We start from the raw sequence: 23,930 nt of genomic DNA on the forward strand, positions 1-23,930 counted from the left end.
GTGTATGAGTGTATTGCCCGCATGTATGTGAGCCATGCCTCAGAGGTCAAGAGAGGGCACCGGATTCCCCTGGAACTGGAGTTAAGGATAGCTACCATGTGGGTGCTGGGAATTGAACCCAGGTCCTTTGCAAGAGCAGTCAGTGCTCTTAACTGCTGACTCTCCAGCCCCAGTTACCAGTTTTTTTAATTACATAAAATATTTGTTACTTATTTTCAATCTTATGTATTCTCAAGGCAGATTATTCTCAGCACTTAGGAAATGGAAGCAGAAGGATCAGGAGTTCTAGGTCCTGCCTCAGATACATAGTGAGTTCAGTGCCAGCCTGGGATACAGGAGACCCTGTCTCCATAAACAAACATCAAAAACCCCACCAACTTATTTATTCTGTTCTTTAGAGTTAGATATCACAATTACTCAGGCTTTTATTTGAAGTAAATATGCATGGGATGAATTCCAGAAGGCCATTGTAAATGTGCCTAACCATTTCTGCCTTCAGTGCTGGCAGCTGGCGCTTCATACTCGCTTCTTTTGGTTTCAGGAATTTGAAGACAACTTTGATGATGAGATAGACTTCACCCCACCAGCAGAAGACACCCCATCTGTCCAGTCCCCTGCCGAGGTCTTCACACTGTCGGTACCCAGCATTTCACTCCCAGCTCCATCCCAGTTCCAGTCTTCCGTGGGTAAGACCTTCCACCTTGTGTCTGATTTCCTCCCTCTTCCTCCTCCTTCCTGTCCTCCACTTCTTTTTTTCTGTGTGGTACTGGGGATTGAACCCAGGGATAGGTATGCTAGGCAAGCATTCTACCACTAAGCTAATTTATCCCTATGCCTCCTGTGAGATTTTCATGAGTTGTTTCCAAGCAGTGAACATGGAGGCCTTGCTGCAGTCATAACACTGCAGTGGCCCATTGCTTCTTCTGCTCCTTGTGACTTGATGGTCAGGTCCATTGAATTTCTACAAAAACTGTCTGTCCCTTTTGGGACCCTGACTCTAGTGTAAGAATAAATCCATTCTCCCTGATGCATTGAGGGCTCAGACAGGCCTCCTGGAGCTGAAAGTATACCTTAGTTGGTAGAGTACTTGCCTAGCATGCATGAAGCCCCAGGTTCCATGAACCTGATGTTGGAACCAACACCTGTAATTCTAGCACCTGGGAAGTGGAGACGAGTAAGATCAGGAGTTCAAGGCCATCTTCAGCTACATAGTGGGTTTGATGCAACCTGGGCTCCATGAGACACTCTCAAAAAAGAAAAGAAAAAACAAGTCCAAAGAAAGACACGGCTCATAGGTTGTCTTTTGGTAGGCTGGTGTCTCTAGTGTCTGGTTCTGGATGCTGCTTGTCTTGCTGAGTAGGCATCACTCTCTTCTGTTGGGTGCCCTACCTAATACCAGGGCCCTGTTAATCAGATTTGCTTCTCATAAGGCTCTTTAGACAGAGTGGTTTGAGATTTGATTTCCTGTTATAAGACAACAGGTTCAGGAAGCAGGGTTTTTCCAAGACTGCAAAAAGAAGGCTGTTTAAATCCTTGCAGGTGCTAACCCTGCCTTTTGTGGTAGGGCAGTATAGACCCAGGTTTATCCTCTTGTAGGCATGTGATGACTGAAAGAAAATGTAAGATAAAAACTTGGTACTTGGGGGCTGGAGAGATGGTTCAGTGGTTAAGAGCACTGGCTATTCTTGCAGAAGACCCAGGTTCAGTTCCCAGCACCCACATGGCAGCTACCAACTATTCATAACTCCAGTTTCAGGGGATCCAACACCCTCTTCTGGCCTCCACAGGTATTGCACACATGGATACACTCATATACATGTAGGCAGACTACTCATACACATCAAATAAAAATAAATAAATGTTAATAATTTTTAAAAGGCATGGTACTTACAGTACGTAGCTCAGTGGGTAAAGTGCTTGCTTATGCAATCATGAAGACCCAAGTTCAGAGCCCTGGCAACCATGTAAAAGCCAATCATGACAGCTTGAATCTGGAACCCCAGGACCAGGGGTAGACAGATCCTTGGAGTTCACAGGCCAGCCAGCCTAGCCAAATTAGTGAGTACCAGGTTCAGTGGAAGACCCAGTCTCAAAAAATAAATTAGGGTATGACTTAGAAAGACAACTGACATCAACCTCTGACCTCCATACGCATGGTACATACATGGATCTACCCACAAGTGTGTATATGCATAAATACATACACACATACAAGATACTTGCTGGGGCATTTTATATAAAATATTTGTAAATTATATTTAATATTTGCAGGTTTTAGAACACTAAAAATGAAATGTAGTGTATATATATATATAGCTTTAATTTCCGTAAATAATGATACCTAAGGGTAAGTTTCAACTAAAGTTGTGTTTAGAAGGAGTCCCACCTACGCTTGGGGTAGCTTAAGCATTCTTATGTCTAAACTGAAATGTTTTATCCTTGGTCATTTCATTGTTGACTTCCACAAGAGTCTGACTGCCCAGTCTGAATTAATTTCAAGTAGTAGAATCCTAACCTGGATCAGTGGTAGCAGGGAGACCAGACTGTGGGGAAGAGTAGGGTGAAGGTGGCCTTGGAGATTATTAGAGCCAGGGCCCAGAAGTCACCTTGTTACATTTGTTCTCTCTTCCATGCATGTCAGCTTAGTCTCCCAGGCCATTCTCTCTTTGGTAAGGAGTGTGGCTGCCGACAGTTCCAGCTTTATGTGCTTATAGCATCTTTCTCCTGGGACCAGAAACACCTTGGAGAAGTCTTCTGGGTGGCTTCACCTGAGCCACATGCAGAGCCATAAGTTAGGTAGGAAGGTGGGGGCAGATAAGGAACCAACTGCTTTTCTTCAAGATCTGTGGGAATGGTTGGGAGTACAAACAAGCATGAGCATGAAAGAAATGATAGTGGGCTGGGTAGCCACACCAGTGGTGTGTGTAGAATGTCTCCCTCTTGTTCCCAGAAGCCCGTCCCTGCTCATTCTAAAGTCCCTCTTGGAGCTGGAGGGTTGGCTCAGCGGGTGAAGAACTTGCTGAGCTCTTATAAGGACCTAAGAACAGATCCCTAGTTCCCATATAAAAGCCATGTGTGGTAAGGGCATGTATGTAATCCCACTGCTCTGTGAGAAGTAGCAGGAGGAAATCCAGGGCTTTCTGACAAGGCAGTCTAGCTGAGAGAGTGAGCTCCAGGTTCAGTGAGAGGCCTTGCCTCAAAAAATAAGATGGAGTCCTGGTGAAATGACTCAGCAAGTAAAGGCACTTGCTGTCAAGCCTGATAACCTGATTATATGTGCGCGTGTGTGCACAGACACTGTCTTAGTTTGTACTTCATTGCTGTGACAAAACACTCTGACCAGTACCAACTTGGGGAGGAAAGGGTTTATTTGTCTTACATCTCCCACGTCGCATGCAGTTCATCGGGGAGCCCAAGGTAGGAACTCAGGGCAGGAACTTGGAGGCAGGAGCTGGAGCACAGGCCATGGAGGAACACTGCTTACAGGCTTGCTCCTTCGGCTCCTGCTCAGCCTGCTTTCTTGTGCAACACAGGCCCACCTGCCCAGGGGTGGCACCACCCACAGTGGGCTGGGCCCTCCCACATCACTCATCAAGAAGATGCCCTTCAGACATGGCCACAAGCAAGTCCAATAGAGGCAATTCCCCGATTGAGGCTCCTTCAACCCAGGTGTGTCAAGTTGACACTAAAGCTATCCAGCACAGACACACACACCCCCAAATTTTTTTTAAATTAAAAATAAGGTGGAGAGGGCTGGAGACGTAGCTTAGCAGTTAAGAACACTGGTTGTTCTTGCGGAAGACCCAGGTTTGAATCCCAGCGCCCACATGGCAGCTAAAAACTATCTGTAACTCCAGTCCCAGGGGATCCGACAGCCTCTTCTGACCTCTGTGGGCATTTCATGACACAGGTGTACTTACCTACATCCAGGCAATACATGCATACACATAAAATAATAATAATAAATAAAATATTTAAAAAAAAAGGTGGAGAACATTAGAGGACACCTGACATCAACTTCTAGCCTCCACATGGGCATGCACAGGTGAGTATACACACATGCAAACACTACACATACACAAAAATATATTTGTAAATAAAGTGTCTCTTAATAGAAATAAATCATTTTTAAGTTTCATAAAATGAAATACTCAGTATAGAAGTATAAATAAGCTATACATCATACATGAGTTTGAGACAGTAACAAAAAAATTTGTACAGCCCAAAAACCATAAGCTTACATGTTAAAGGTTCACAAAAGGGGGCTGGATGGATGACTGAGCAGTTAAGCACACTGGCTGCTCTTGCAGACTGACCGGGGTTCGAATACCAGCACCCACATGATGGCTAACAACTATCTATAACTCCAGTTCCAAGGGATCTGATGCCCTCTTCAGGCATCTTTGGGCACTGCTTGAAACGGGTGCACTTATATGCAGGCATAACACTCATAAACATTAAAACAAAAGTTCACACAAACATGTAAGAAAAGAATGTCATGGGAGCTGGATCATCCAATAAAATGCTTGTGGACCTTTTTCTTACTTGAGCCCAGAACTCAAGTAAAAAATCTGGGCATGGTAATACACACTTAAAATCCCAGGACCAGGGAAGTTGGGTCAGGCAGATCTCCAGGGCTTGCTGCCAGCCAGCCTGGCCTGCTTGCTGAGCTTCAGGTTAGTGAGACCCTGTCTCAAAAAACAAGGTGATAGTGTCTAACTTGAGCTTGTCTTCTGACCTCCATCTGTATATACGTGCATGAACCCCTGCACATATACATACACAAAGGAAAGGAAAGGAGAGGAGAGGGAAGGGGAGGGAAAGGGGAAAGGAGGAAGGAAGGAAATGTGCCACTAGAAACAATAGCTGAGAACTTGAAAGGAGATAGTGATGGGAAGAAATTCAAGTGTCAGTGCTTGGAAGAACTTCATTATTAATTCAAGAAGTGGAGGCTGGAGAGCTGGCTCAGCAGTCAAGAGCATACTGGCTGCTCTTGCAGATGACCTGGGTTTGGTTCCCAGCACCTACATGGTGGCCAACAACCGTCTGTAACTCCAATTCCCAGGGGGGCGGTGTCTGACACCCTCTTCTGGCCTCTGTGGGTATTGCAGACACAAGGTACACATATACATGCAGGCAAAACACTTATAGACAGGAAAGGAAGAGACCCAGAGTAGTGATTGGTGAGTGCAGGGATAGAACCAGGCATTCCAGCCCCTGACTCTCAGCGCAGCCAGAGAGTCCTGCTTCAAGACTGCTCAGTGTGGAGTTCTTTGTCTATCTGGCAGTCCACTTTTAACAGCTTATCTTTGGCAACCAATTACATTGTGTTTCAAGTATAAGATGTACAGAGTACTGTTTGACCGTGAAAAATGATGAAATATTCATCAGTTACTTGTTGAATTATGGGAGATAGAGACAGTGGAATATTTTGTATTTTGTGTTTCTAAAAAAGGTTGAAGGTGAACTGTCAGACTGATAGATACTTGTGATACACTGTGTGAAAAGGTGTGCCACCTTTCATGAGCAAGTCTACAAATTTTCCTAATTGTTTCTTTGCAGCAAAAGGTAGTTTGGGGAAGATAATAAATTCACTTGGTTCTGAAGTGAAATCATAGAAAGCTGTGTGAAATGCAGTCTCCTCTAAAGTTTGGATCTGACCTCATTTTCTACTCTTGCCTGCCCTACATAACAGCTCTTCTGGGTTTCTGGTAGATCTTTCCAGAGGATTTTGTTTGGGTTTAGTTTTTTGAAGCAGCCCATTTTGCCCATCAACTTGTGATCCTCCTGTCTCAGCCCCCTAAGTGCTGGGCTTATAGGAGTATGCCACTACCCTAACTTTTCCAGAATTTCTTAGTGCAAATACCACCACCACTCCCATCTTACAATTTGTTGATTTTACATTTCTTTGTTTTGATAGACCAGTTTTAGGTTCCCAGCAAATTGAAAAGGTACAGTGGTTTCCAGCGTAGCCCTCTTGCTTACTTACATAGTCCCCTGCTTGGTTGTCATGGTAAATATGCAGTTTGGAACTCTGTGTGTGTGTCTGTGTCTCTAATAAATGCATGTGTATCTGTGTATTGCATGTGTGTATATGAGTGTGTGGAGTGTGTGTGTCAGTGTGTGGTGTATGTATATGTTGTATATGCGTGTCTGAGTGTGCATAGTGTGTCTGTGTATAGTGTGTATGTTGTATATGTGTGTGTGTCTGTGTGTGTAGTGTGTATATTGTATATATGTGTGTGTATAGTCTGTGTGTCTGTGTATATAGTATATATGTGATGGATGTTGATGTGGTGTGTGCAAATGTATATATCCATGTAAGTGCAGAGGCCAGAGGAGGGTGTTCAGTGTCCCCCTCTATCACGCTCAGCCTTATTCCCTTGAGACGGGGTCTCTCACTGAAACTGGAGCTAGGCTAGCAGCCAGCAGCCCCAGCCATTCCCCTGCCTTTGTCGCCACACTGCTGGGCACATGGGGCCATGCCTGGCCTTGGGATCTGCTTGTGCAATAAGTGCTCTTATTGAGCTATCTCCCCCACCCCACATTGTGCTGTTTAAAAATTTACCAATCAGGCCAGGAGTGGTAGCATATACCTTTAGTCCCAGCACTTGGGAGGCAGAGGTAGGCAGATCTTTGTGAGTTCAAAGCCAGCCTGGTCTACATAGCGAGTTCCAGGCCAGCTGGGACTATACAGAGACCCTGTCTCAAAAAGACAAAAAAATAATAATAATATATTACCAATCGGATTACTTTTCTGATTTCTGTGACAAAATACTTGACAGAAGCAACTTAAGAAAAGAAGGGTTTATTTTCGCTCACAGTTTGAGTCACAGTCCTTTGTGTTGGGGATGGCACAGTGGCAGAAGTATGGCACAGCTGGGTATGTTCTGTCTGCAGTCAGAAAGCAAAGAGAGAGATGAATACTGGTCTTCACTTGATTTCTCAATTTGATTCATTCAAGGACTCGGCAGGTCTTCTCTTTTCATTTAAACCTCTCTGGAAAGCTGTCAAAGGCATGCTTAGAGGTGTGTCCCCTAGGTGATTCCAGATCATACCAATCTATCCTAAAGATCTTTCCTTATCAATAAAAAGAATTTATTTATTCTTGCTTATAGGTTCATAGCATTTGCATTTGTATTAGAACAATTTATCTAACCAAGAGAGTCTGGGTGGTAGATATTTGTGGTGTTTTTAGCCTTTAGCTATTACAAAAAGCTTTTGGGGCAGCTGAAGAGACAGCTCAGCAGTTAAGAACATTTACTGTTCTTGCAGAGGACCAAAGTTCCATTCCCAGCACCCATGCGAGGTGGCTCACAATCACCTGTAACTCCAGCTCCAGGTAATCCAATGCTTCTGGCCTTTGTAGACACCAGCACTCATGTGTGCGCATCTTTGTATGTGTGTGTGTGTGTGTGTGTGTGTGTGTGTGTGTGTGTGTACAGATGTGCACACCTATAGATGTTGGGTGCCTTCCACCTGGCACTGCTTCCCTAGCATTGGCACCATCACGCCCACCCCCTTGATCTGGGGTGTGTGTGTGTGCCCTAGTATGCATGTGGAGGTCAAAACACAACTTGCGGGAGTCAGTTCTCTGTACTGTGTAGGTTTTGGGCATGAAATTCAGGTCATCAGGCTTTGCCTCAGGTGCTTTTACCCATTAAGACATCTTTCTGGCCCCTCTGATCATTTTCAGTAAATTTTGACATGGCCTATGATAAGGTGTTTCTGTTTGTGTGTGGAAAGGCTCCTGTAGCCCAGTCTCTTCAGACTCTGTATATAGCCAAGGATGACCTTGAACTCTTGATTCTCCTGCTTTTACCTCTCAAGTACTAGGATTACAGATGTGTGCCACTCTGCTTGATTTTATGCTGTGCTGGGGTTGGAACCCAGGACTCTGTGCCGTGCTAAGCGAGCACACTTGTACCAACTGAACTGCATTACCAACCCAACCCAAGGATAAGATTTTAGAGCTTTTTTTTTTTCGTCTTTTTGAGACAGGGTCTCCCTGTAGTCCCACCTGGCCTGGAACTCACTGTGTAGACCAGGCTGGCCTTGAACTCACAGAGATCCGCCAGCCTCTGCCTCCCAAGTGCTGGGATTAAAGGAGTGCGCCACCATGCCCGGCTAGAGCATAATTTTTTACCATGAATATCTAGCTGTCCCAAGAGTGATATCTGATGACACTGTTATTTCCCTCAATTGAATTTTCTTGACATTTTAGTGTACATTTATTTATTTGTTTGTTTGTCTATTCATTTTGTGTATGTGTATAGGTGGGGCATCCTTATGTCGTGGCATGCGTGTGGAAGTCACAAGATCGAATCCATTTTAAAGAAAAATCACTGCACCACATTTGTTTGGCTTGTTTTTAAGTCTTTGTCATTTCAATTTTTTTCTTTTGTTTTTGACTTTTTTCATTTTAGATATTTCTTGGTTCTTGCAATAAAGCTTATAATTAACATCTTAAGTTTCTAACAATTTGAATTGATACCAACTTCCATGTATAACTTAAGATTGTCACAAATTGGTCTGGGGCTGTAGCTCAGTTGGTAGAATGCTTGTTTAGCATGCATGAGAGCCTGGGCTTGAGTCCAGCTCTGCGTGGTGATACATGCCTGGAAGCCCAGCACTCCAGAACTGGAGACAGAAGATGAGAAGTTCAAGGTCATCCTTGGCTGCAGAGTTGGAGACCCTGTCTCAAAAAATAAAAATAGAATAAAATTTTTCACAAATGACATCTTTATACATTTTGTGTCTATTGGCATAGCTTTATAAGGCTCTTAAAAGCATTCATAGTTTATTTATTTATTTATTTTTATTTATTTATTTTGTCTTTTTGATACAGGGTTTCCCTGTAGTCCCACCTGCCCTGGAACTCACTGTGTAGACCAGGTTGGCCTTGAACTCACAGAGATCTGCCTGCCTCTGCCTCCCGAGTGCTGGGATTAAAGGCATGCGTCACCACTCCCGGCAGACAATCATATTTTAAATCACATAAGGTAAAAAGAACTGTATTCCAGTAACACGGTGACATTGATTTTTTTTTAAAATCTGTTTAGTTTTGTTTATTGAAGACCTTCATTTATTGTTTTTTTTGTTTGTCTTTTTGAGACAGGGTTTCCCTGGCTTCAGTCTCACAAAGATCCACCTGCCTCTGTCTCCCAAGTGCTGGGATTAAATGTATGTACCACCACACCTGGCCTAGACCTGCCTTTCTTCTTGTGGGCCCGAGTTGCTGTTTATTGGCCCTTCATCTCATACTGAAGGGCTCCCTTCATTTATTGGAGAGCAGGCATATTGGCAACAAATGCCAACATTTGCTTATCTGAAAGGTCTTCACTTTTGGAATATGGTTTTGCCAGATCTGCACTTTATCTTGTGAGCCCACTGCCTTCTGGCCACTGGTGTTTCTGATGAGTAATTGGCTGTGGGTCTTATTTAGGATCCTCTGTTCACGATGAGTCATTTCTGTCTTTTTCCTCAAAAGATCCTCTGCTCTTCTGCAGTTTGATTGTTGATGTCTTGGTATGGACCTCTTTGAGTCTGATGCTACTTGGAATTTGATGAACATTTTGAATATGTAGACCCATGTCCATTAGCAGGATTGAGGAATTTTCTACCATGGTATCTTCATATATATTTTACTTTTTCTCCTTTTTCTCCACTTGATAGTGTTCCTACAACAGACCAGAAATGGAAAAACAAAACAACAACAAAAACAGCAAAACAATATAACATATTACAGTAGTAGGTAGAATATACATTCAAAAAAATATTGTCAGCATTTAAACTGGAGACTTTTTAAATTTTATTTTTTTTATATGTATGTATGTGTGTCTGTGTGTATGCCATGTGTCGGGGTGACCGGGGAGACCAGAAGAGGTTATCTCGTGGCACTGGAGTTACAGGTAGTGGTAAGCCACCTGACATGGGTGCTGGGATCCAAAATCAGATCCTGTGGAAGAACAGCAGGCTCATCTCTCCAGCCGTTAAACTGGAGACTTTTGTGTCATTAGTTTAAAAGAGGTGCTTCAATGTATTTGCTTCTGCCATTATTAGTGTATTACATTTCCATTAGCATTTTTAAATATTTCATGATTTTATTTTATGTGTATAAGTGGATTGCCTGCATGTGCATGCATGCACACATGTCATGAATGCCTGCAGAGGTCAGAAGAGGGCATTAGATTCCCTGGAACTGGAGTTAAGAATGGTTGCTAGCTGTCATGTGGGTGCTGGGGCTCAAACCTGGGTCTTCTGCAAGAGCATCCAGTGCTCTTAACTGCTGAGCCATCTCTCCAGCCCCTCTATTAGTATTTTTACTGTATAGGTTATGTATTTAATGTCTATTATATTAATTTTAAAGATTTACTATTTTATTGTGTGTGTGTGTGTGTGTGTGTGTGTGTGTGTGTGTGTATTCCAAGTGTGAGCAGGTGCCTTGGAGGCCAGAAGAGGGCATCAGTCTCTTGGAGCTAGAGTTACAGGCAGTTGTAGACTGCCCAGTGTGGGTGCTAGGGGCCAAATTGGGTCCTCTGCAAGAGCAGCAAGTGCTCTTAACTACTGAGCCATGTCTCCAGCCTCTATTTTACTTTAGATGTGTGTGCGTGTGTGTGTGTGTGTGTGTGTGTGTGTGTGTGTGTGTCTTGTTCTCTTGAGACAGAATTGCAGTGTATAGCCCAGGCTATCCTGGAATTCACAGTCCTCCTGCTTCAGTCTCTCAAGTGTTGGGATTAAAGGCCTACACCACCACCCTGGGCCTTCTTAGGTGCTTATATTTTTATTTTTAATATTCTTCTTTTTTCCCTCCAGAAGGTTTGAAGTCTCAAGTTGCCCGCCACAGTCTAAACTATATACAAGAGATTGGAAGTGGCTGGTTTGGAAAGGTAAAGTGTATTTCACCTTCATTTTCCCTCACTCCTGATTGTACCCTTTAAAGCTAATTAGAATTGTATCATGTGCCATTATATCTTCTGTCTCGATACTGCAGTGTGAATAAGAGTTTCCTCATAGGCCCTTGCAACTGCGTGATGCTGTGAGCTCAATTGTATAACTCTTTATGGGAGGCTGTCTTAGTCTCTTCAAGCTGCTGTAACAAAATACCATAAGCTGGGTAGCTTTAAACAGTAGGAATTTACTTCTTGCAGTTCTGGAGACTGGGAATCCAAGAAGGTACCAGTTATAACTGGTACCTTGTCATTGTCTCCTGAGGTGGCAGTAAGGATGTGGATGGCAGCCGTCTGGGATCTGTTTTTGTTTTTTTTAAATAGATGTGGCGAGGGGGTGCTGAGATTCTCATTATCTTGGCCAGGCTGATCCAAACTCCTGGGCTCAATTGATCCTCCTGCGTCAGTCTCCCAAGTAGCTGGGGCTACATGTGTGTATGCTCTACCTAGCTCAGAACCCCTCCCACACACACTTTTAGGATTTTTTAAATAAATGAAGCTCATTTTATTACTTCAAGTATTAATGATTTAAAAAAATTCAGCACGTTATTGCATTTGAAAAAGTGTAACTACATACTATGTTTTCTAGCCCAGTAAACAGATGGACCTGATGTCTTGAATGACAGCAATTTAGTGGGTTTTTGTTTTTTGTTTTAGATGGAGACTTACTCTGTGTCTCAGGTTGGCTTTGTGTGAACTCATGTGTGACCCTCTTGCCTCAGTGCTGGGATGACAGGATGTTTGACATCCGACTGTCCTTTATTTTTGTAGAATGCAAAGCCATTTTAGCCTGTTTAGGTGTATGTGGAGGCAATGAGAGTACAAGAGAGAAGGGGGCAGTTGTAGGAGCAAAGTCCTTGGTGAGCTAGAGGTCAGGAATCAGTAGCACAGCTGGAGATTGGGTCTTAGAAGCAGAGGCAGTGTCTCTTGAAATGGGGCCACAGCAGGTGTGGGTACACTTTGGAGGTGTTAAAGTAAAGAACCTCACTTCTGGTGTTGTCTCAGTAGAAAGGAGGCTGCTTCCTTCCTCAATAGGGGAGCAGGGAAAAGACATGCTGTAGTTTGAATCGGAGGTGTGAGAACCATCTGAGAAAGTAGGCCAGCTAGGGAAATGTGGGAGGATGGTGGGCAGCGCTCAGGAACCCCACAATTTTTCTTTTTTTTTTTTTTTTGGTCTTTTTGAGACGGGGTCTCTTTGTAGCCCCAGCTGGCCTGGACTTTGCTATGTAGACCAGGCTGGCCTCGAACTCAGATTCACCTGCCTCTGCCTCCCGAGTGCTGGGATTAAAGGCATGTGCCATCATGCCCAGCTGAACCCCACAAATTTAAAATGAGAACAGTCATCATAGAGGTGGTTTTCTCTACTTCTGATGTTTATTGTATGCTGAATTTAAGGAGCACTGTGGTTTGGTTAAGCTAATCCATTTTAGAGAGGGCAAAGGCTTAGTGATAGCTGGGAAGGGGCAGGAGACAGGTGGGGTAATGATAGCATTTGTAGGTTGGCAGAGTGAGTTGGCCCCTTGTAGGTAGGATAGGGTTAGAGTGTTGATGTAAGTAAGTTTGAAATGAAGAGACTGCTGGGAAAGTAGATGTTAGAATTTAGGGGTTGGAATGTAAGGTATTATTAGCTATGTCTAGATCCACGGGACTAGTCACTAGATTGTAGGAAAGATGTTTGGAACTGAGATAAAAGAATGAAAAGGTCTGGGATTGGAGAAATGTTTCAGCAGGTACGAGCACTTGCTGCACAAACCTGAGGACCAGAATTTGGATCCTAGCACCCACATGTCAGGCCAGGTGTGGTCCTACTCACACCTGTAGCCCCAGCACTAAAATGGGAGGAGACAGGAGGGCCAGTAGGACTTGCTGGCTGCCAGCCTAGCCAAAAAATGCTAGCTCCAGATTGAGGGATAGACCCTGCCAGGAAGGAATAAAGTAGAGAGTGATAGAGGAAAACACTCTCCTGGCCTCTGCCCAAGTACAGGCACCACACCTATGCACACACATGCACATATAACACACACACTCTCTTAATGAAAAAAGAATGGAAAGGTCACTGAATCACAGTACTCAAGAGGCTATGACAGAAGAATCAGAAAGAAGTTCAAGGCTAACACATGCTTCTTTAGCAAATCCAAAGCCAACCTGGGCTGCCTGAGACCCTGACCATATCTCAGAAAATGTGAAAAAACTGCATGTGATGGTACATGCCTATAATCTCAGCACTCAGGAGGCAGAGGCAGGAGGATTGGGAGTTTAAGGTCAGCCTGGGCTACATGATGAGACCTGTCTCAGAAAGGAGAGAGAGAGGAGAGAGAGGAGAGAGGAAAGAGGAGAGAGGAGAGAGGAGAGAGAGAGAGAGAGAGAGAGAGAGAGAGAGAGAGAGAGAGAGAGAGAGAGAGAAGAGAGAGGGGAGGGGAAAAGGAGGAAAGAAAACAGGCTAGTGTGATGGCTCAGCAGGAAAGGGTTCTTGCCACCAAGTCTGGTGACCTGAATTCAATCTTCAGAACCCATATGGTAGAAGGAGAGAATGTTCTACGAGTTGGTCTCTGTCCTCCACATATACTGTGGTACTGATGCACACACACACACACACACACACACACACACACACACACACACACTAAATGGTTAAAATAAGGAGGGCTGGTGTCAAGGTTGGTATTGTCTCTGCAGATATTGAACAGAGAATGGTAATGCTGGAGAGACAAGCTGAGCCAAGTGGTTGCAGTAGTCCACCGTTGTTCCTCCCCCTTTTGGAAGTGATGCTTACACACATACACACAAGCTAGTTACTTAAAACAAAGCATGTGATGCATTTATGTTCAGACTTTCTTGTTCTCTTTGCTGTTCTGCCGTAGATTCTTGATAAACCTATGTAGTTCTGTTCAGATTTTTTACTCTTATTTCTGTGGCATTAAAATCAATCTACTTTGGGAGAGATGGCTTAGCAGTCAAGAGCACTGGTTGCTCTTGCAGAGGACCTGGGTTCACTTCCTAACACCCACACAGTGGCTAACAGCGGTCCATATCTCCATTTCTGACTTTTTAGGTCAGGTGTGGTAGCACACACCTGTAATCCCCACACTGGGAGGCAGAGGCAGGTGGATCTCTGTGAGATCAAGGCTTGCCTGGTCTACATAGTGAGTTCCAAGCCAGCTGCAGCTACAGAGAGAACTGTCCAAAAAAACCAAAACAAAGAAATGAAAACAAAAGTAAATTAAAAAATGACTTTACTTTTTTGTGCACCTCTGGGGTGTGTGTGTGTATGTTCATGTGGGGAGGACAGAGATTGGCATCAGTGTCTTCCTCAATTGCTTTCTACCTTATTTTTGGAGATAGGGTCTCTCAAAGAACCTGGAGCTCTCCACTTAAACTAGACTGGTTGGCCAGCAAACCACAGAGATCCTGGTCTCTGTCCCCCTCCCCAACCTCAGTGCTGGAATTACAGGCGCATTGAGATCTGAACTCAGGTCCTCATGCTTGCAGAGCAGATGCTTTACCAACTGAGCCCTCTGCTTAGCCCTCAAAAACTATCAGAAGGAAATCATTTGAGCTTTTGTACTCTCTAAATGAAATCCTTTATTTGGTCATGGTTTTGAGACAAGCTGTGTTTGGGAATGCTTTTGTGTGACCTTGTACCTAACACTCCCCTGGTAGCCAGTTCTTGGGAGGTAGCTCATTTTTGCCTCCTACTCTGTCCATCTCAGCAGAGTGGGCCACCCCCTGTGTGTTTTGGCTGAAGTTTTGGGACAAGTCAAAGGTCTAAAGTCATCAGAATACCATAGGTTTCTAAGTTCCTGTGTGGTGATTGCATCCTGGCTGTTTGTTGGATGACTTCCTCTTGTGTGCAGAGACCAGTAGCAGCGCACCTGAAGCATTCTTGAGAAGCATTTGGGTTGTGTCTGAATTGAATTTACAAATTGCTCTGTTGTGATGTCATGGAGTATTTTCATGAAAATGCTTTCTTTTCTATTCTTAAGATTTATTTTTATTTTCGCCAGGCGTGGCCGTGCATGCCTTTAATCCCAGTACTCCAGAGGCAGAGGCAGGTGGATCTCTGTGAGTTCAAGGCCAGCCTGGTCTACATAGTGAGTTCCAGGACAGCTGGGGCTACAGGGAGACCCTGTCTCAAAAAGACCAAAAGAAAAAGAAAAGATTTATTTTTATTTTCATCTATATGTATGTGTATGTCTATGTGACTGTATGCCATATGCGTATGGGTGCCCTTGGAGGCCAGAAGAGGACCCCTGGAACTGGAGTTACAGGTGGTTGTGAGCCATCTGATGTGGGTGCTGGGAACTGAAATCAGGGTCTCTGCAAGAGTAATCAGTGCTCTTAACCACAGGTCATCTCTCCAGCCCCCTGAGAAATACATTTTCAAATAAATAGAAAATAAATATATATAACACATGAATGTTTAAATATCTGATGAATAGTTTAAAATGGCCCCTTTACTGAAAAAGTAAAGGGGATGGTGCTGAAAAAGTATTAAAAGAAATAATGAGGGAGAAATTCAGAGATTTGGAAAAGACAAATCAAGAAATTGAGCAAGCTCAAAACAGAATAAAGCCCAACTTCTAATAGCTAACGACAATCAGAAACTCATGTTTGTTCTTCCTTTCCCCCTTTTCTCTCTCCTGTCTTCTTTCTCTTTTTCCTTTCCTTTGCCTTTTCCTTCATTCTCCCCCCCCCTTCCTGTTTTGTTCTTTTGTCAACAAGGTCTCTCTGTATAGGCTAGGCTAGTCCCTTATGACCTCTCTGTCCTGTTCCATCCTCCCCACTGCTGGGGTTACAAACATGCGCCACCATTCCAAGCTAAGGGTTTGCATTTTCTAAGCTGTGTCAATTAGTTTGTGGAGTGACAGTGGCTTGGTGGTTACTTGAGGTGTACTTTTTTATCAGTTTGATGAAAGTGACTGAAAACTGTTCTTTGGTTTTAGGTCCTCCTGGGAGAGATTTACACAGGCAGCAGCGTAGCCAGAGTCATAGTGAAGGAGTTAAAAGCCAGCGCGAGCCCGAAGGAACAAGATGGTTTCTTGAAAAATGGAGAGCCTTACTAGTAAGTAAGCTTTGATGTGTCCTGAAGACATGGTCTGTGCTTCTGAAGGTTAAATATTTAAAACTGCTTTGAGACTTCTCTCAGAAAACCAGAGGCTCGTAAAACCCAAAGTGTCCCTATTTCAATTGAAAATTGCTTACTCATTCCAAGAGTAAAACAGAGCCAGGCTTGGTGGTACAATGCCTTTAATCCCAGCACTGGGGAGGAAGAGGAAGAGGCAGAGGCAGGTGGATCTAGGCCAGTTTAAGCCAACCAGGGCTACATAATGACCCTATCAGAGGTGGGAGGTGGGTTAAGCCACATGGACATTGGACTGTAACACAAAATGTGACATTGTCCCAGGTATCCTACCTAGCAGATGGAGGATAGTGCTGAAAAAGTATTAAAAGAAATAATGAGGGGGAAATTCAGAGATTTGGAAAAGACAAATCAAGAAATTGAGAAAGTTCAAAACAGGATAAAGCCCAACTTCTAATAGCTAACGACAATCAAAAACTCATGAAGGCAAGGAGGGAGAAAGTTCTCTGGGTACTGGTGGAGTAACCATCCAGGAGGAAATAAAACTGGATGTTTCAAGTGATTAATAAAACTACTACCACAACAAAACAACTGTGAGATTCTATAGCCAGAGAAAATGTCGTTCATGATGGGAGGGGGGCAGCAAGGCATTCTCAGGTGAAGGAAAACTAAGAGAGCTTCTTATCAGCAACTTACCCTGTAAGAAAGACGAAGAAAACTTTCTAAATGCAATAGAAATGGTGAGAGAAGGAACCTCAGAACAGCAGGAAAGGAGAGAGAGCATGAGGGTCTGGCTGGGTCTCCTCAAGCTGATGAATCTGAGAAAAGCCCTGGAGCCAGCGTCATATTGGGTGGTGGGAAGCTGGATGCCTTTTACCCCTGTGATGGGGACAGCACATGGATGCTTGCTTTCACTGCTGCTGTTTAACACAGCATCAGAAGTTCTAGAAAACACGTCAAGCAAGAAAAGGAAATTCAGCATATAGATCCGAAAGGAAAGAAAATATTTATTCAGAGACAACCTGATGGCTTATATAGAAAATCCCAAGGAGTTGATGAAAAAGAATATCTTAGAACAAATGTACAAGTCCAGCAAGGTTGCAAGACACCAGATCCACGTGCAGAAGTCACCTGGGGCGAGGAATGTCGCTCAGTGGTGCTTCTTGCCTGACACGCTTTGAGCCTGATCCTCACCACTGTACACATGCACACTATAGCTGGGTTTCTGTAGGCTGTTTTTAAAAAATATATTTTAATTATTTATATTTATGTGATTGTTTTCCCCACATGTATATAAGTGCTCTGCATGCATGCCTGGTACCCACAGAGGCCAGAAGAGGGCGTTGGATCCCCCAGAACTGGAATTAAGGATGGTGGTTAGCTGTCATGTGAGTGCTGGGAATTGAACCTGGATCCTCTGGAAGATCACTCGGTGCTCTTAACCATGAAGGCATTTCTCTGGCCCCGTCCCTCTCCTTTTTTTCTTTTTTGAGACTGAGTCTCATCATGTAGCACTGGCTGACCTGGAATTCACTATATAGACCAGGCTGGCCTCAAACTCACAGAGATCCACCCCTAGAAATGCCTCATAGCAGCACTCTGCCTGTTAAGTGCTAGGATTAAAGGTATGCACCATCGTGCTCAGCACACAAAAAAATAAATTTTAAATCAGAGTCCAGAGTGTGTTCATGGTTACACAATGGAAGCTTAAGTCAATTTTATCTCTATAAAGTGGTAAAGAACACTTGAAGACCAAAATTTAAAATACAGTAGTGTTTTTATTTGTTCAAAAATTAAAAAATACTTGAGTATATATACAGGACTTATGTGTGGAAAACTGCAGCATAATGAAAGATCTAAATAAGGCTGTGCCAGCCCAAACTGCCCTGGCTGGTTGCAACCACCCCATCTGGTTAAGACCACCCTGCCATGCCATGGGTCAACCTCTCTTGCTGGGGGCTGGGCCTCCAAGTGACCACTGCACAGCACGCCCATGGTCTGCCTGGCCATCATCACCCAGGTGGCAAGCTGAGTGCAGTGGAGATGGGACTTGGCAATTGAGAGGGAGAGTGGCTGAGGAACCAAGATGGCAGTGGTAGTGGCTCTCAGCAAAACACCACTCTGATTTGAGAAAATGTCTCATCACTCTAGTGGCTGTCAGGGCCTGGCTGGCAGCTCTCAGCAGCAGTAGGGACCCAAGAAGTCTGCAGATCTCAGAAAATAAGCTAGAGGACACTAGGGGTAAAGCTGCTGTGCAACTGCCACTGGAGAATCTTGGGGTGGAGGCCTATGAGCTAACTGCTGCCTGCTGTGAGGACCTAGCATCTGTTTCTACCCACAGTAAAGCCCTGTGGGGAGTCAACCTGTTGGAGAACACCGTGGACCGCAGTGGACTGATTATGCCGAGTGAGGTCCTGAAACGGCTAAAAGTGTAACCTGCATGCACTTGGGCTGCAAATAACTGACTTTGAGGAGGAAACCCAAGCATTTCTGATTGCTTAGGAGGAGAGATCCCTACCTGACAGTCCTAGGCATGTGTAGGAGAAACAGAACAGGTGTGAAAATTCCATTCCAAGAAACCTGAGTGTATTCTGACCCCAAACCACATACAGAGGAAAGGGAGTGGGACCTTACTTTGGACCATCTGAGTGTAAGAATTACAGATCACAGGCTGGGTGTGGTGGTACATGCCTTTACTCCTAGGCAGAGGCAGGTGGATCTCTGTGAGTTCAAGGCCACCTAGGGCTACAGGGAGACCCTGACTCAAAAAGACCAAAAAAAAAAAAAAAAAAAGAGAGAATTACAGATCACTGGCATTCTAGTTCAGATGTGTTGTATAAGGTGGATGGGTTTTTAATTGCTAATAAAGGACATGAAGGTGGGGGGGAATCTGAATATGATCAGAATACATTGTATGAAATTCCTGAATCAATACGGTTTTAAAAATAATAAAATGAAAAGTAAATAGGAAGTAAATTTCTTTAAAAATCTTAATAAATGGAGGAGCATACTGTGTTGATAGATTGGAAGGCTCAGTTGATGTGAACTTGTGATCCTTCCCGAATGATATACATATAACTTCATTTCTTATCAAAGTCCTAGTGTGATTCTTACAGTATTCTCACCAGCAGTGTATAAAAATAAAATTGGAAAGGCACAGAGAAGGTTGGCATGGCCCTGTGCATAAGGATGATACATAAGTTTATTTCTTCAAAATAGAAGGGGCAAAAAGATTATAAAGTTTATATGGAAAACAAAGGGCCTAGCATGACTGAGAATAAGGAAAGGTGGCGTTATTTGACATCTGGATTAGATTTCCTTTCCTTCTTTCTTTCTTCTTTTTCTCTGTCATTAGTGGATCTTGAACTTAGGGCATCTTACATATGAAGCAAGCACTCTCTAGTGAGCTATGGTCCCAGCCAAACATCTGCATTAGAAATACTTGTTGATTTTGTAATTTATTTGCCTTCTTTTGATAAGATTTGTCTTTTTTTTTTTTTTTTTTTTTTTTTTTTTTTTAATGTCTTTTTTGAGACAGGGTCTCCCTGTAGCCCCAGCTGGCCTGGAACTCACTATGTAGACCAGGCTGACCCTGAACTCACAGAGTTCATCTGCCTCTGCAGGGATTAAAGGATTGCCTCTGCACTACTACGCCTGGCCAAAGATGTGTCTTTAAATTTGCCTCAATACTTATTTCTAAAATTACTAAAAATAAAGATTGTTATATTAGGAGTTCTTTATTTGTGAAAATACTTGATGGGCTATGAGTGATATAATCATTAGCTCACTTAGTCTTACATCTGTGATTCATCTGCCTCTGCAGGGATTAAAGGATTGCCTCTGCACTACTACGCCTGGCCAAAGATGTGTCTTTAAATTTGCCTCAATACTTATTTCTAAAATTACTAAAAATAAAGATTGTTATATTAGGAGTTCTTTATTTGTGAAAATACTTGATGGGCTATGAGTGATATAATCATTAGCTCACTTAGTCTTACATCTGTGAAGCATAATCTTAACATGATTTTTTGAGTTTATCATGCTGTATTGAAATCATCATGAATGTTAAAATTAAATTGCTGCCATATTTCTTGATGAACAGTGCTACTGGGACTTGTTTTTTCCAGTATACTTCAGCATCCGAATATTCTCCAGTGTGTTGGACAGTGCGTAGAAGCAATCCCTTACCTTCTGGTGTTCGAGTTCTGCGACTTGGTGAGTTTTTCACAGAGATTCAAGTTGAAGTGTTGGAAGCATTATTTCTTATATTTGGGACTGCTTTACTGTGGCCTACCTATTGGATGAACTTTATCTTTGGCACCTATATAGCATTCTTTATATCCTGGCCCTAAGCTGAGTGAGTTCCTGTCATCACCCTCTAAATTAGGTTCTAATATTTGTCCATACTGTACATATGACAGGAAGAAGGCCCAGGCAGTAACACGAAAATGTTACACAAAAATGCTCTGTAACACGTGCATGGGTAAGCCATGCATCATGCATCATGCCCTTCCTGAGAGCTGGAAGTCATCACTTCAACCAGGCATTTTGAGAAACAGGATTTTCCCCATTGAGAGAGCTTAAGAGAACCCTTTATCAATAGAATATCCCACTTGTTCAGATTATTATTTTTTGCTTATGTGTGTGTAGGGTAGACATAGACATGTTCACATGCATGTGTGTGGACACATGTATATGGCTGCATGTGCAAATGTGTGTCCATGCATGTGGAGGCCTGAGTTGATATGGGTCATCTTCCTCAGTCACTCTCAAAAATCATATTCATTGAGGCAAGGTCTCTTGTTGAATCTGGAACTCATCCGTACAGCTAGTTTAGCAAGCCAGCTTGTTCAAGGATCCCATCTCCACCTTCCAAGACTGGAATTTCCACAGGCTGTTGTACCTAGGCATTTATGTGGGTTCTAGAAACTGAACTCTGGTCCCTACACTTGGACAGCAAGCACTTTATCCATGGAGCCATCCCTGCAGCCCCTCTTTCAAATTTTGAAAGTAATGTATGCATTTATATTGTTAAAGAATTAAATCATTAAGAGATCTAATTAAGAGAGGGGCCGGAGAGATGGCTCAGCAGTTAGGAGCTCTTGCTGCTTTCACAAAGGCCCTGAGTTTGGTTTCTAGCACCCACATGACAGCCAACAACTATCTGTACCTTCAGTTCCAGGGGATCCAACACTCTCTTCTGGCCTCCGTGGGCATTGTACACTTGTGATGTACTTATATATATGCAGGCAAAACACTCATACAATTTCTGACCTCAGTCTCACAGAGATCTACCTGCCTCTGCCTCCTGAGTGCTGGGATTAAAGGTGTGCACCTCCATGCCAGACTTTGTGAAAGTTTCTATGTGAAACTTTTGAATAAGCATCTTTTCCACTCTACAGAATAATTTTTAAAGTCTATTTTTAGCACATAATTGTTATTTTCCAAAACAGTGAATGGTAAGAACATAATTGAATTTGCTAGGTTTTAATTGATTTCTTTGCATCATCTCAGTTTTCAAAGCATTAAACTTCCTTGGCTGTGCACAGTGAAGTGGGAGTACCCTAGAATGAACCCTCAGTTCACTCAATTAGCAATTTCTTCTGCTAAAATAGAGTGCAGTAAGGCCGGGAGTGGTGGCGCACACCTTTAATCCTAGCACTTGGGATGCAGAGGCAGGCGATCTCTGTGAGTTCAAGGCCAGCCTGGTCCACATAGTGAGTTCCAGGACAGCTGGGGCTACAGGGAGACCCTGTCTCAAAAAGACCAAAAATAAATAAATAAATGAGTGCAGTAATCATTGTACATTTTTGCTTTAACTCCTAAATGTGGTTCAGATATTTCTCTCTTTCACAGAGGTGGTTAATTCTTTAGGAAAGTTAATTGATAAGCTTGACAAATAAGCTTTAGTTGGATTATATCATAGTGTGACCCCTAGTTCCCTATGACTTGGTTATAGCAGCAAAGAAGTTTTCACCTGTGTTACATGTTGGCTTTGGGTCTGCTACAGCCATTTTCAGTTCCGGATCAGGATTTTGTGTCTAAAATCTTGCTCACACATATAAGAAGCCAGTCTTCTGACATTATTTCATACTGTGTTTTATAACGGGCTTTTGGTTCAAGTTATGACATTGTCCACATCTACACCCTTCTGATTTGGGGGCAGGGGTTGTGTCGCTTTTCTATCAACTATGAGAAAAGGAATGTTAAAATCTCCCACCCCAGGCATAAGGAGATGGCTCATTGGTAAGAGCCTTGCTGTGCAAGCATGAAAACCTGAGTTCAGATCCCCAGCATCCCTATAAAAATCCAGACGTAGCCACCATTCACTGCTGGGGATAGAAACCAGAGGATCAACGGGACTCATAAGCTACCAGCCTAGACGAAAAACAGTGAGCTCCAGGTTCAGTGAGAGACCAACAGAATCTCTGGAAATAAGGTATACAACAGTAGAAGAGAGTACTTGACATCCTCTTCTGGCTTGCATACACAGGTGCATACAACCAGCACTTACATGTATACACATGTGCAAACACCACACACATAAAGTCTTCAACTCTTACTATGTATTCTTTCTTTTTCCTTAAAATTCTAGTGGCTTTCCATCACACTTGTATGGGATGCCTTGTATGGGAAATACAAATTAAACTTGTCATGGCTTACAGTAATTTGAACTTTGTATCTCCATGAAAGGGCTCCCTTGAGGTCTAAAAGCCTTGATAACAATAAAGTAATATGATAATAATATAGTCAGACTGGTTTTCTGTTAGCTAGAATCCAGCTCTTTTGGTCAGGTGTATCTCATTCTTTCTCTTCTCTGGTTTAAGTGTCTTATAAATAGTTTCTTGTTAAAATATTTGTTAATCCAACAGTCTTCCTCACTGAAAACAGAACATGTGGTCCATTACATTTATCCTAGTTAGTGAGGCATTTAGAAGATTCTCTACCTATTTGGTTTTTTTTTTCCCTCCCTCAACCACTTCTTCTTTTTTCCTTTCTTTGGATTCTTGATTGTTCTTGTTTCTCTTTCCTCTGTCTTTTAGTTTGACTTTAGCTTCTTTTTCATGATTAACATCATCAATGATTTCAGTGCCAATAGTACCGAACAAAAAAATAGACCACTAAGGTACACCTGTGCCTGTGTGCAAGGCAACAGGCCCACTCATCAGAAGTTCACTCCTATGATGGATAAGTGGGCAAAAGCACTTACTATGTAAGCATGATGACCTGAGTTCAGATCTCCAGAGCTCATATTATAGGTAGACTCAGTAGCATGCAGGCTATAATCCCAGTGCTCCTTCAGGGCAATGGGAAGTGGAAACAGGAGAATCCCTGGAAGTTTGCGGGCCAGCCAGCCTGGTATGTGCATTGGTGAACAAGAGATCCTGTCTCAAATAAGGTAGAGGGCAAGGACGACATCTGAGGAAAGATCTGGTATGAGCAGTCTCACCATGATTAAGGCTGTTCACTCAGGGTCCCACCAGTTGGATAAAGTCAATTAGTTCCCATGGGCCAGCTTTGTGCTCAGCCTTCTGAGCCCAGAAAACCTCACAGGGAATGGGTTCTCCAGCAGCAAAGACTGGGGCCCTCCCTGGGTCACCAATCCTGAAGCCTAGCTACCCTGAACTCAGAGAGCTGTCATGTGGCATCCACCTGCACAGACTACAGAGCTGTCCCCTGTGCCTACCAGGGCCTCAAGAGCACACAGAGCCCCTACTTGCTTGCCAGCAGCCTATCCAGAAACACGCTGTCCTGAGTACAGGAACATAATCCAAAGCAAGAGCCACTCTCTGGTCACATCCCAGGGGACAGAGAGGGCAATGGTCCCAAGTCTGGTCGTAAGCCACTGTAGCCACAAAGAATTGACTGTCTCCACCTACTCTTAGGTCACAAGTGCCTGA

General features: G+C 43.3%; 1 protein-coding gene across 3 annotated transcripts in view; it reads left to right on the forward strand.

Moving 5' to 3' along the window:
• Lmtk2 (lemur tyrosine kinase 2) overlaps positions 1–23,930 on the forward strand; it is a 111,930-nt gene that overhangs the window by 40,823 nt on the left and 47,177 nt on the right. For 2 of the 3 annotated variants that reach the window (XM_008824019.2, XM_029559102.1), the window contains exons 3-6: positions 542–686; positions 10,816–10,889; positions 15,893–16,011; positions 20,157–20,244. In XM_008824019.2, the coding sequence (XP_008822241.1) occupies positions 542–686; positions 10,816–10,889; positions 15,893–16,011; positions 20,157–20,244 (426 nt within the window). The remainder of the gene's footprint in view (positions 1–541; positions 687–10,815; positions 10,890–15,892; positions 16,012–20,156; positions 20,245–23,930) is intronic. The other variant, XM_008824020.2, reaches the window with a different exon arrangement.

This window comes from Nannospalax galili, unplaced genomic scaffold (assembly GCF_000622305.1).
Source record: "Nannospalax galili isolate Female #2095 unplaced genomic scaffold, S.galili_v1.0 scaffold809, whole genome shotgun sequence".
NCBI classification, from domain to species: Eukaryota; Metazoa; Chordata; class Mammalia; order Rodentia; family Spalacidae; genus Nannospalax; species Nannospalax galili.